The 13182-nt window shown below is 37.4% G+C and overlaps 1 protein-coding gene across 1 annotated transcript in view; it reads right to left on the minus strand.

Annotated features, from left to right (window-relative positions):
• The window catches only part of SORCS2 (sortilin related VPS10 domain containing receptor 2), a 543833-nt gene that overhangs the window by 36204 nt on the left and 494447 nt on the right, over positions 1–13182 (minus strand). Inside the window, 2 exon segments of the mRNA XM_027642785.1 lie at positions 209–342; positions 1675–1795. Coding sequence (XP_027498586.1) covers positions 209–342; positions 1675–1795 — 255 coding nt within the window.

The raw sequence follows: 13182 nt of genomic DNA on the forward strand, positions 1-13182 counted from the left end.
GAAAAACATCAGGATTTGTTCAGGAAGGTGAAACACGTATTTAAACATGGCAATATTTTTAACAAATGCAAAAGAAACCTGCTATTCAAATAACAGTTTACCTATTTATTTATATATGGTTATGTGGGGAGAGGGGAAAAAGGAGTAAAATAAACCCATCTCAAACTATTTACTAGCAATAAATCAAAAGGTCCACAGACAGACTCACCATAAGAAATCAGAGTTCACACATTCACAAACTTTGGATGTGAGAGCTGATGTGAAACTTCTCCCTTTAATGCACCATGATGAAATCTTCCTCTTTCGAAAGCTTCTCTGCTGGCCCATGATGCAACGATCACCCTGGATATCAAAGCACTGGACTTACTGCACCGTAACCTATACCACACACACGTGACCTTATGTTGTCCTGAGAAAGGCTGATCTTGCTGCCAAGAACTTGTATCACCTCTCTCATTTTCAAATATATAGGTATAGATAGCTCTCATATTCACTGCTGTCTGCTAACAGGTCATTACAAAGTTGTAACATGGGTTGTATTTCCCAGGGCAAAAATCTGAAGATGTACATGAAAATTCAAGTGCAATCTAACCCATGTTTCATGGGTACACAATCTAGGCACAAAGCTCCAACTGGCCATTTAAATATTCAGTGTGACTGCACATAGTCGAAGTTCTCTCTAAATCACCATATCTCATGTCGGCAGCCAACCTGATGTACCAAGCATGTGGACACAGGTAGAATGAAGGCTATCTTTACAAGCTCCACTGGTAATTGGGCATCTGCAAGTACTCTATCAAAGTCATTTTAGTAGTTTCTAATTTCTGAAAGACATTTCGATGCCAATATCCCAAAATACTGTTACTCTTTAGGCTCAGATCTGCATAATATTCTCAGTAAACACACAGCAGTCCCAAACAAGAAGTGTAAAATTAGGCATGAGAACTGGCAAATGGGAGCAGTAGAGCTGGAGTAACACAGAGTAGTATGCAAAAAATAAACCAACCCTGCAGAGAGCAAAAGAACAAATGTACTGGAAGAAGCAAAACATAATAATCCGAATGATTATGGATAAATATGACATATTCCATTTAATTAAAAAAAAACCCTCAGATTTGCCTCTTCAATCAATACATTGCAGAGACAATTTAACTTCCCAAAATTGGATTTGGCCAGAGCACCAGGATTAGCACAGCCTTAATGCATTACTGCAGAAATGGCATTGCCCAAAACAACTGGACTCCGTTACATGATTGGCCCACGGAGATCCTAAATTACTTCTGGAATGGACTGTACTTATGGCAATTTATATATGAGTACAGTATGTGGTCAGGAAGTTGGCAGAACACATGACTGCATGTTGAAATTGTTTGAATCAATATTACACACTTCAGTTTATGGTATATGCTTCCCAGTCTAGCAGGACCACCTATTATTATGGCAACCCAGCAGATATACTCCCACCTTTCCTAGGACACAGATTACACAACCAAAGTGAACACAAAATCCTCTCCCATTTTAAACTATTGCGAAATCAGCAAATATCAACATAAGGAGACTAAGCCGGGGATGTGGCATCCAAATTCAATTTGGAAACATTTTCCTAGCACACAGTTCTATATGAATCTGAAAGCTACGGAAAAGTTTTGTCAGTTAACATAAGACCACAAATACCTGCAGATTTGTGAGCTCCCAAGACTCATAGTCATCATCAGTGCACTCCCTGGGGAAGGATGGTCTGAAGTCCACCTTCACCAGTTCCCAGTCCGAACGGTAGCTAATATGTCCAAAGACTCTGAACAAAAAGATCATAAGTAAACTCTTACTGCAAAGAAATACTATACATCTGAGATTCAAAATTTCAGTTCCATCTTTTCCACCGTCATAGTTCTGTGTTTAAAGGTCCCAGTTTAATTTTTCTTCTGCTTTTATTCCTCTTTATGTATAAAGAGTCTAGTTAGGAAACATTTGTCAATTGCGTATGAAACTTTTCAATGAAAAAGATATATCTCGTGTATCAGAGATTTTTTTCTCTAGCCCAGAAATTTAATTGGAAATAACCTTTTCTAATTTGGAACCCAACATTTTTGTCTATTATCTTGCTATATGAAACACACAGCTCTCAGATTTCAACAGGAAGCAGAACTAGGACCACTAGATTGAATTTCCAGCTCTGTCACTCATTCCTTGAGATTATACTACAATTTCTTCAGTTGGTTTTGTTGTGGGTTTTTTTGTTAATTTCTACAGGTTTTAGATAGCAATTTGCTATTGTTTAAAGTCACAGCAGTATAACGAAATTGTATCAATTTCTAAGGAATACACTGCACCTACAGACTGTACTGAAGAACTCAGAGTCTCCTCTTCATTTCAGATAGTCCCTTGTACAGCAAAAACCAAAAACCAGCCATAAACTGTACAATTTTTTTAGGGGAAAAAAAAAAAAGGAGATCTCATTGCTTTAAAAACCAAGCTGCATTTTCAACGCAGCCAATATTTTCTAAATCGGAATCTTTATTTCCAAAACAAAATGGGTATGTATGACATCCAGCAACAAATTAGAAAGGATAAAGACTCTATTTGGGCAAAAGTAAAATGTATTTGTGGTTTGTATCAGGCTTATGTGACTTACTTGCCAAAGAATTTAAGGTTGATTCTGAAGCCAACAATTTCTATGCAGTTCATACTGCACAGAGTTCATATTCCAAGCTTTAGTAGCGTTCTCCAAACTAATTCATTCCTTTTGTTTTGCCCTCAGTTTTGTCCAAATTCAGACATAGCAGGAATGGTACAGTTTTGTTAAAAGCCTTCTGCAGTGCACAGACATTTCTCTTGTCCTGAATACCAGGTTCAAAGTGGAACTAGGGTAGACCAGAAGTGAGTGAATGCTCAACTCTCTGCAGCACAGAGGCAACATCATCACACTAAGCATTTCTTCTGGTAAATGGACGTAGAGCTCTGAAGTCTACCAATGAGGCTGAAAAGTAGTTCAGAGAGATTAAAGATGTACAGCGATTTCTCCCCTTCCTTTCTGGTGTCTTTGTTTCTCATCCGTAGCAGAGAGATGTAGATATCGATACGTTATTGCCCACACTGCTCACACTGTAAGGACCTAACAAGCCACATGCATAGGAAACCACACCATCAGCAGTGCACTTAATGAAACAGAAACATATGCATTTAGTTTGTATATCTTACTCTTTTCTTGTAAGGCTCTGAGATTAAAGGAGCTGGATCACCTAATTTCTTCTAAATGCACCCATGGTTCAGAAGTAGAAGCAACACACGAAAATTAAAAAATGTGGCTCGGTCTACTGGCTGTATGTGCACACAGGTGTGTGGTCCCACATCTCTCATTGAGACCTCAGGATTTGGTTCCTTTTTCTGGTTCAGCTGGATCCTGAGAGCTGCTGTCACCATATAATCTTATTCATTGGTAGTTATATACTCAATAAAGTGACTACTTAGGTGGTCTCATGCTTTTTCCACAACACGTTTCAATATGACTGGTTTTGCTGACAGACATGAATGTCTTTTGCATGCTAAATACCTGTACCTCTATTTTAAAATCTTTGTTTCTCCATACGAGGTACTACCATAAAGCAGACTTCGCCATGTGCTTATGCAACACCTGTCTACCTCTGTGGTAGGTGCAATACCTACCTCAGTGAATGCTTCTCTAGACACCACAAAACTTTACAAATCTATTACATTTCTTTTACTAACCCATTTATCAACTAATATGTTCAAGTGCAAGGAGCCAAGTCCTGTTAAAGTTTCACTCCTGCCTCAAGGAAAGTATTTTCCACAGAACAAATCAAATTTTCTTCATTCGTGTTAGCTATCTCAGGCAGATTAGTCAGGAAAGGAGAAGAAAGGAGATGGTGGTTTGAGTTCAAGGCAGAACAGAATAATGAAATTTTCCTGAAAGCATAAAACATAATCTCTGAACTATTATTAATTACATTTCCAATCTCATGAGGATGATTCCAAATGACTATGGCAAGGGACACACGTTAACTATATGTATAAATACAGACACACACACACACGTGTGTGTGTGTGTATGTGCATATATAACCAGAGATATGAAACAGCAAAATGAAGCTCAGAGAGTTACAGCATTAATTTTGATATCCACAAAGATACCAAACCAGTTATTGAGCTATCTACTTCTAAGCACCTTGGAGATAATTAAAATGATAACAAACAGCTACCATGGATTTGTCAAAACCAAATCATGTCAAACTAATGTAATTTCCTCCTTTTACAGGGTAACTGGCTTAGCAGATAAAGGAAAGGAGAAAATCTAGCATATTCTGACCTTTGTTAAAATTGTTATACATTTCTAGCTGACATTGTCTCAATATAGAAGAGAAAGCATCAGTGCAGATAGAATCACTGTGAGGAGGAATGGGAGTACATATCCAATTAGAAGAATCCATTTTCAAAAGGTAGTTATCAAACAGGGAATATTTTGAGATATGTATCACAAAGATATGATGGGTCCACAGTCAATATTTTCATTAATACTCGTGAACAAATAAGAAACACAAAAAAATTTTGCAGATAACGCAGAAGGAAGGGAGTGGACATTGACTGATGGAAGCAATGTTCAGAAATCAATATGATGAAATACTCCAAAACCAAGTGCAAAAAGTACTTCAGGGGAAAAAAAAAACTAAACTCACAACAAAGGTGCAAAACCAAGACAGAAAATAACTTTCAAATATCGAAGAAAAGACTTGGGGAATTCTGGGAAATTAAACCAAGAATGCAGTGTTGCTGCAAAATAAGAAAGACTAATTCTAGATCGTATTCAGAAATGCAAAACAGAAGACGTGGAGATAATTATTTTTATAAACTTGGCAAAAGTGGAGCCTCTGGAAGAATATCATGTCTAATTTTGGATATTTTATGCATATTTACACACCCAATAAAAATGAATTTGAAGAGGGGCAAAATGATTCATAAGGTGCTTAGAAAATATAACCAATGATGAAAGATTGAGAGAATTGGGTTTTTCTCTGGAAAAGATAAAGTTGAGAAGTACAACAAAATGTTTTCAGTCTTATTATAGAGTGAAGAGCTGTCCTGGAGGAAGGGCAAGAAAGAGGAACTACAAGGATAAATAAACTTAAAAGATATAACTGCGCAATTCTCTAATTCCTTCTCCTCGGTATTGATGAGGCTACGTGTGGAGTACTGGGTCCAATTTTGGGCTCCCCAGAACAAGAGAGAGATGGAAAGACTGGAGGGAGTGCAACAAAAAGCTGTGAAGGTGATGAAGGGGCTGGAGCATCTCTCCTATGAGGAGAGGTTGAGAGAAGTGGGACTGTTCAGCCTGAAGAAGAGAAGGCTCAGGGACATCCACCAAAACCTGAAAGGAGGGTGCAAAGAAGATGGAGTCAGATTGTCTTCAGGGGTGCCCAGTGATAGGACTAGAGGTAACAGCCTCAAACTGAAACACGGGAGGTTTTCTCTGAACAACAAGAGGGTGTTCAAGTGAGGGTGATCAAGTACTGGCACAGGTGCCTAGAGAGGTTGTGGAGTCTCCATCCTTGGAGATATTCAAAAGCCATCTGGAAACCATCCTGTGTGATTGGCTCTGGGTGAGCAAAGGGATTGGACCAGGAGATCTCCTGAGGTCCCTTCCAACCTCAACAATTTTATGATTCTAGAATTCTATAGAGGTAATGGTACAAGATATTGGAGTTGTTTATTCCTCCTCACCAGAGTGAGAAATTATATACCATCAGAATTAGAGATAGACATTAGACCAACTGGACAGATATTGCCGAGTTCCAAATCCTATAATGATAGAAAAATTATAGAAATTATTCTAGAAATTATGCAAAATCTACCAGAGTAATATGGAAGCTACATGCAAACTATATGTGCACAAAGGAAAGGCACTGCTTCAATGGGTGAACTGTAACCTTCTCCTCTGTGGATTTTTAGCAGAAGATAGAAATAACTTTTACTGCCTGTTGGTCCAGCCTCCTGCAAAAACCCCCAAAATAACAAAAAACGTCATTTCCATTACGGCTGTTCTGATTCTACAGACTGAAAACAAGATTTTGACAGAGCACAGTAACTGCACCACTGCAAGTAAAATCCCAGAGATTCAAGGAAGTGTCCCACTACAGTCACAAACCACAATAAAAACGCAGTCCTACCGCTTTGTAATTCATAGGGCAAATTTCCTAAGGAATCCAGCGCTTTACATGCATCCAGTTTAGCAAACTGTTTGAAAAAAAAGCTTAATGATTATTGATGCTGTGCTGCAGTAGCACATGTTGCTCTATAGTTGACAGTTTTGCAGACACATCGGATGAGTGCATTTAAATGTATTGCTAAATATCACTAGAATAAAAAAGAAGCATTTTTTCAAAGTAACAAAGGCATGCATTAAGTAGAATACGATGGATTAGACAAAAATATGAACTACAATAAAGCAATACATAACAGCAATCACAATCTAATTGCTCAGGTGCAAAATATATATGTTGAATAAAATCATATGAATGGAACAAACTGGAATGGTTCAGCAAGTGTAACTGATGACTAGAAGTTATATATCAAGATGATAGTAATTCATAAGCTACTAAAACCTTCCTGTTGATTAATTGTATTACATTAGAAAGCCATCAAATCAATTCTGTTGAAACTATAAAGGATGATGCTGTGATAAATAATTTTTGGAAGAAATTACAATTACCTTCGAAATTAATTTACTTTTATTTGCAAGAATTTGGGATCCATAATTTTAACTTCAGTGTTTCAGTTGCCATAACGACTTTGTACATTTGTTCCTAGTTCACTTATGAGCCCATAATTTTTTAATTTGATTGCATCATTTGGTAGATAAGACAGTTTAATGCAGATTTTAAGCTAACTCATTTAAACTATTTGTTAGAGGATTGCTTGTTATTTCTGTTCCTGCTAAAGCTCATAATCAGGGGGAGCTAATTTAACAGAAATTATATGCAATGATAATCTTTTCCAGTAAATGCACATTTCTATTCAACACACAAGAGTATCTGTGCAATAGATACTCCTGGTTCAGATGAGCAGTAATAGCTGTGTCACCTGTGCAGGCAACTGCAGCTATGAGGGTGCTGATATTGGAGACTCCCAAAAACTTATCAGGTAAACATTCAGCTTCTATGACTTCATACAGGAGAAATGAGCCTGAGTCTGACAACACACTGCTCATCTTGGATGTCAGAGACACAGCTTTTTATAAGCACTACATTTGCCTTCCTCTTTAACTTTTCTGCTGTGTTTTTTAGGATTTTGTACATAGGTTTTCATAGCATCAAAACATTCTTTGCCACAGCAGATGGATTTTAGCTACAGAGTCACATATCACAGATATCAACCCATATACACTGACACACCTTGAACAACTTTTGTACTATTATGGTGGTTTACCTTTGAGCTCTTAGCCATATTGTCTACAGACAAAGAAAATAGCTTTGAGCAGTTTTTTGTCTGGATCCTTAGAGCAGCACAGCTGAACCTACAAGTTTTATTCATGAATATCTGAGAACACTCAAAGACCTTAAAGCGGTGGGAGTGATCCTGCAGTACTTTCCCACCAAGGTCACAAAGACAGCACATGCAGAATTTATTCAGATGTTTATTGTAGCAACTAAAATTGTTCAAGTTTTGCAGTCATACTGAAGACTATTGATGACAACTGTGCGACACACAGTTAGTTTTGTTTTAAATCAGAAGCCTCTTTCATTATAGACTCATTGCTTTAATCTCCCAAGAGCTGCATTGGCTTTTTCTCTCCTCTATATCACTTTGTCATCCACTGTGATGTTCACAGGATGCTGTCAAGCAGAGTGTCTGCACAGTCCTGTATTGCCCTGTTGACACACCCTGCTGACTTGACATGTCAGTTAGGGGTGGATCAGGACCTTTAGATTTTTTGGGAGAGCCTTCAAATCTATACAGCTACTGACAATAAAACCTAAGATTTGAAACAGGGTCAATTGAGGATCCCACATACAGGTGATATGGGCAATCTCAATGGTTCTATCTTGGATAAAATGTCTAAATTCCTCTGGGCAGCACCTAAGCAAAGATATCCAAGCATGTACCTGAAATTCTTTATGGATCTCAACCTCAATATCTAACAGTGAGTACGTGAACAAGCTGGGAAAGGAAACCACACTCTCAAGAGATGCTAGTTAATTATTTTAGCAACTCTTTCTGTCTCCTATACTTTTAAATGGAAGCAGTCACAGAGCTTTGCTAAACACCAGTATTTATATCTTGTTCTCCATATGAGGCTTCTTTTTCTGCACTAAATCATATTAGTAGGAAACAGAATTATCAGTGAACTTACTGTATTGTTAAAATATTTTTTAAACTGTCAGACCTCCACGATAATTTTTAAAACACAATTGCAATTTCAGATTAAATACTCAATCTACTTTACAGTTCACTAGATATCAGAAGCCATTTACATTAAAACAGCAGCAACTTTCTCAGTTGTCTCCTGCATAGAAGGATTAGTGTGTTAGAAGTCTCTTGTCAATTTATGGTGAGCTCAAAGAGCTGAGTCCTTTGCTTCACTTAGACCTTTACTACAAATGATGACAATATCGCTGAAAAAGCAAATAAATGTGACAACCTGCCTGTTGTAGTTAATATTATTATAGTGCCTTTGAACATACAGCAAGACACAGGCCAAAATCTGTGAAGAAATTACCTCACTGAGGGAGCAAAATGATGAAGTTGTGGCATGGAAGGATGTACGTTAGTGTAGCCACTGCCAACAGGTAGTGTTCTCCTTAACTCACAGAAGTAACACTATTAATGAAAGATTTTCCAAGGAGATATGGGTTGGTAGAGCAGGTTAGCCATGACTATGTACTACAATGGTATTTAAAGACTACTATTTTCAAAAAAAAAAAAAGAAAACTACAGGTTAATCTTTATAGCCACACTTTCCTTCCAACAGTTGTCTTTGCTTCCTTTACATCATTGTAAAATCAACAAAAACCTAAATAAGTCAAAGAGTTCGTACTAGTAAAATGGATGAAAGTAATGTAAGATTCAAGCTGCAGTCTGTTATACATCAAGATTATAATTCAGCATATTTTTCTAATTCCCCAAAAGAACATAACAGAGGTCATGTTTCAGTGGCCTTCCTAAATTGCAGCTACAGAAATGATGAATGCTTCCATGTGCAAAAGTAGACACCTGCCTACATAAAGCAACTGCACATAAAGAGTACTTGTGTACACAACAGATCATGTGCAACTATACTGAGACATTTATGATTTAAAGGTCTTAAACTACAAACACATGCATATATTCAATGCACTAAAGAGAAGAGTAGGGTTATTTGGTTGGGCTGTAGTTTTTGGTTTGTTCTTTTGTTTTCTATTTTTTTGGCTGACAAAATGAAAAATGAGGGGAGGAAACAATTTAGTTGAAATTGAACCAAAATATGGGTTTTTTTTCATTGCTTCCTGCTCCCAAAAACTAGTAATTGCCATTCGTTCTTTAATGCCAAAACATCTTGGTTTCAGATCATTTGGGAAAAAAGAACGGAAATGAATGCTTAGGTTCTGAGAAGTGTTAGGGAGGAGCAGGATGAGGGTGTTCCCACTTTATCCAGAAGTTTTGGATTCCATAATCTTTATGAATTGCCTCCAAAATTTTTTTCCAATGTATTTGGTAAGTTCCCGTCCAAGAACAACCTTTTAACATAAAAGCTGTTTGAAAGAAATTGCAGATTTAATGCCTAGCCTGATGCTTTATGCAGAAGTAAATACAAAGTACACAGTGAACAAAATTGATTAAAGAGAAACATATGACACTGTAGAGGATAGCTTTGCATCATTCAACTCCCTGCTGTCATCTCACTTAAAGATCAAATTAATCTGAGATACTTACAAAATTTTATAATTAATTCTTTAGATACCACTTTTTTTTCCCTACTTCTGTATTTAAAAATCAGGTCTCTTTTGTCACAATTGGAAATTCTTCATTCAGATATCACCTAGTAGAGCTAGAGTTAATAGCCTATAGTTACCCAAATTGTGGTTCCTTCATTTTGAGAGCAAATTATAGCAAAATAGAATTCAAATCCCCAGCCAAAATGAAGTAAAATGCTTAAAAAAAATATTTGTTGGATAAGTTTCTAATGGTTATTTATTTGAAATAGAAAGTAAAATGAGCGAAGTTAGAGCACCAAAGCTTCAGGCACTCAGCAACAGGGGCTCGAAATGACACGAAGACTCTATTCGGAATGAAAAAGTCACCTGTCTCCTGTTTCCTGTCCTTCTCCCCTTAAATAAGGACAAGTTGATAACATTCTTACAGAACATGGATTCCTAACCTTTCAGTTCCTCTTATCCAAATATATTACCAGGTCTGCCCTAAAAATGTTCTAAATATGGGCTTTAGAGTGACATTGAAAGCATCATGCTTCTGAGTACACTATGAAGCTTCAATGAAAGAAATTAAAAAACCAAAACTTCACCCACTGAACTTCTTTTGAGCAGAGAGAGAGAGACAGGTCTTGGCTCCAAGGCAGTGACACTACAATGCACTGACTTCCTCTGCTAACATCTTTATCTACAGAGATGACAGCAAAAGCATTAGATTGCTACTAAACAGGCACCTGTACACCTGCATGAACTGATACCTAGATTATATTGGAGCAGAGGAACAAGTTTATTTTTTGAATACTTTTTTTCACCACATTTTCTCCATCTGTTGACAGACATATCCTTTCTCATGGAGACAGCAGAATAACTGAGCAAGAGATTAACTAGCTGCAAAGACAATCTAGAATTTGCCTTCGGAAATCAGCTATTCTCTCTTACGAGGCTTTATCTACCATCTCTCTACCTTTTACAAGTGCTGCAGTACAAGAAAGTTAGTGAAGCATTCACAATACAGAGAAGTGTCTCCACCTAGTAAGATACTCAAAGACAACAGCAGTGTGCTGCCATGAGTGACACAATAAGCCCCACAAACTACATGTAATGTTGACTGTTACTTATGTTGTTAAAGGTGAGGTTGACATTCCTAGCAAAATCAACAGCTACAAAAATCCAGATGGCTCTCCCTAATATCTAACACCTGTTAATATCCACCTGGTTTTGAGTAATTTGACTATCTTCTTGTTTCCATTATCACCTATGAACCCAAAAGGAATGCAACAATGAACTTGCAAGACAGAAAAATGTGCATGTAGGAGTTCTTCAGTTCAGAGATGTCATAAATTTCCCAGCAGCATCCTAAGTTGCTACTCTAGGACACAATAGAAAAAAATATCCCTCTGGAAAAAATACAATTACCAATGAGGAAGATTTTGATTCTACCTGACATAAAGAAAAGCAGTCCTTTTATGTAACCTCTTATTGGCCTTTTAAAAGGGGCCATGGACTGTGGAACCATGGTTATTGTGCCTACTGGGTTCACACTGCAATCTAAATAACCTGGTTTGGGAAACACTCTCAGAAGCTGAAATGTGATTTTAGAAGCAATTTTAACAGGCTTAAATCTTTTATTACATTAACTAATTCCTCTGAAGAGGAACATCAATATTTTAGACACACAAAAATTCTTCCTTTTGCACTGCTAGGTAGTTACTCGATCCAGTGTTATTAAGTAATTTTTCCCAAATATAAGATTGTTAAGTATAAAGCTGGGTTGCAGTACCTTTCATTCTTAAAGAATTTTGCACAAAATAAAACCTACTAGACCATACAATATTTTGATGAAAATATATCAATCAGTCGAGAAAATTTCTTAACGAAGACTATTTATTCATTTAAGTAAAAATAAATAGCAGATTTGAGCTCTTCATTTAGAAGGTGATTTTCCCACAGATCAAGTTTCCTAAACTTTATGAATACTTTATTACTTATCCTTCCTAAAACTCCTAACTAGGTCTCTTTAGAATTTGGGTTTTATACAGAATGAGTTTCCTAAAGTTTTTGAATACTTTATCACTTAAAACTCCTAAAAATCTTGACTAGGTCTTTTGCAGAGCACAACTGAATAAAATATATTTTCCTTGGCATTTGTGTGTACATATTTTGAATACTGCAGGGGATTTGGATGAATGATTTAGATTAATGTTGACTGGCGGATGACAACTCAGTTTTATGAAAACTTTTGACAAGGTAACATTTGGTTTTCTTCTCTGTTTTGGAGAAAACACAAAACTTTCCAAAATGAAGACTTGAGGCAACCAGGTTTACATTCTCCTGCCTCTTCAGTAAAGCTTACCAGACCACTTCATTTTAGAATGGAAAAGAGTGATGAGTGACATCCTCAGGGGTCAGTATTGGGACTGGTGCTGTTTAATATCTTTGCTGGTGACATGGACAGCGGGATCGAGGGCACCCCCAGCAAGTTTTTCAGTGACACTAAACTGTGTGGTGAGAAGGGATGCCATCCAGAGGGACCTTGATAGGCTTGAGAGGAGGGCCTGGGTAGAGTTTATTAAGTTCAACAAGGCTGGAGCACCTGTCCTATGGCGATAGGCTGAAAGAGTTGGGGTTGTTCAGCCTGGAGAAGAGAAGGTTCCAGGGAGACCTTACAGTAGCTTCCAGTACCTGAAAGGGAGCTACAAGAGAGCTGGAGGGGTACTTTTCACAAGGGCATGTAGTGATAGAACAAGGTGGAATGGCCTTAAGATGAAGGCTGAGATTAGATCCTAGGAAGAAATTCTTCACTGGGAACATGGTGAGATACTGGCACAGGTTGTCCAGAGAAGTTGTGGATACTCCATCCCGGGAAGTGTTGAAGGCCTGGTTAGATGGGCTTTGAGTAACTAGTTGTAGTGAAAGCCCTGCTCATGGCAGGGGCATTGGGCATCTTGAAGGGCCCTTCCAACCCAAAGCATTCTTTGACTCTATGATTCTGTGACTTTGGATAAGTTAAGGCAGAACTGGAATTCAAATGCAAGTCACTTCCAAGTCAGGTCAATATCCCAGACACCATGCTGGAGGATGAGAAATCTCTCTTACAGATAGTGTTACCAGATCCCTTAATATCTTTCCCAGATAACCTTTTTATGGATTTTTTTTCTTTTAATACAAATTAAAAACCTTGAAGGAAATCCCTAAGTTGACTTCAGTGAAAATAGGACTTTACCCTACTGTAACAGTGATTTCCTATACAAGAAAAATATTCTTT

This window comes from Corapipo altera, unplaced genomic scaffold (genome assembly GCF_003945725.1).
Source record: "Corapipo altera isolate COAL_440 unplaced genomic scaffold, ASM394572v1 22, whole genome shotgun sequence".
In the NCBI taxonomy this organism is placed as follows: domain Eukaryota; kingdom Metazoa; phylum Chordata; class Aves; order Passeriformes; family Pipridae; genus Corapipo; species Corapipo altera.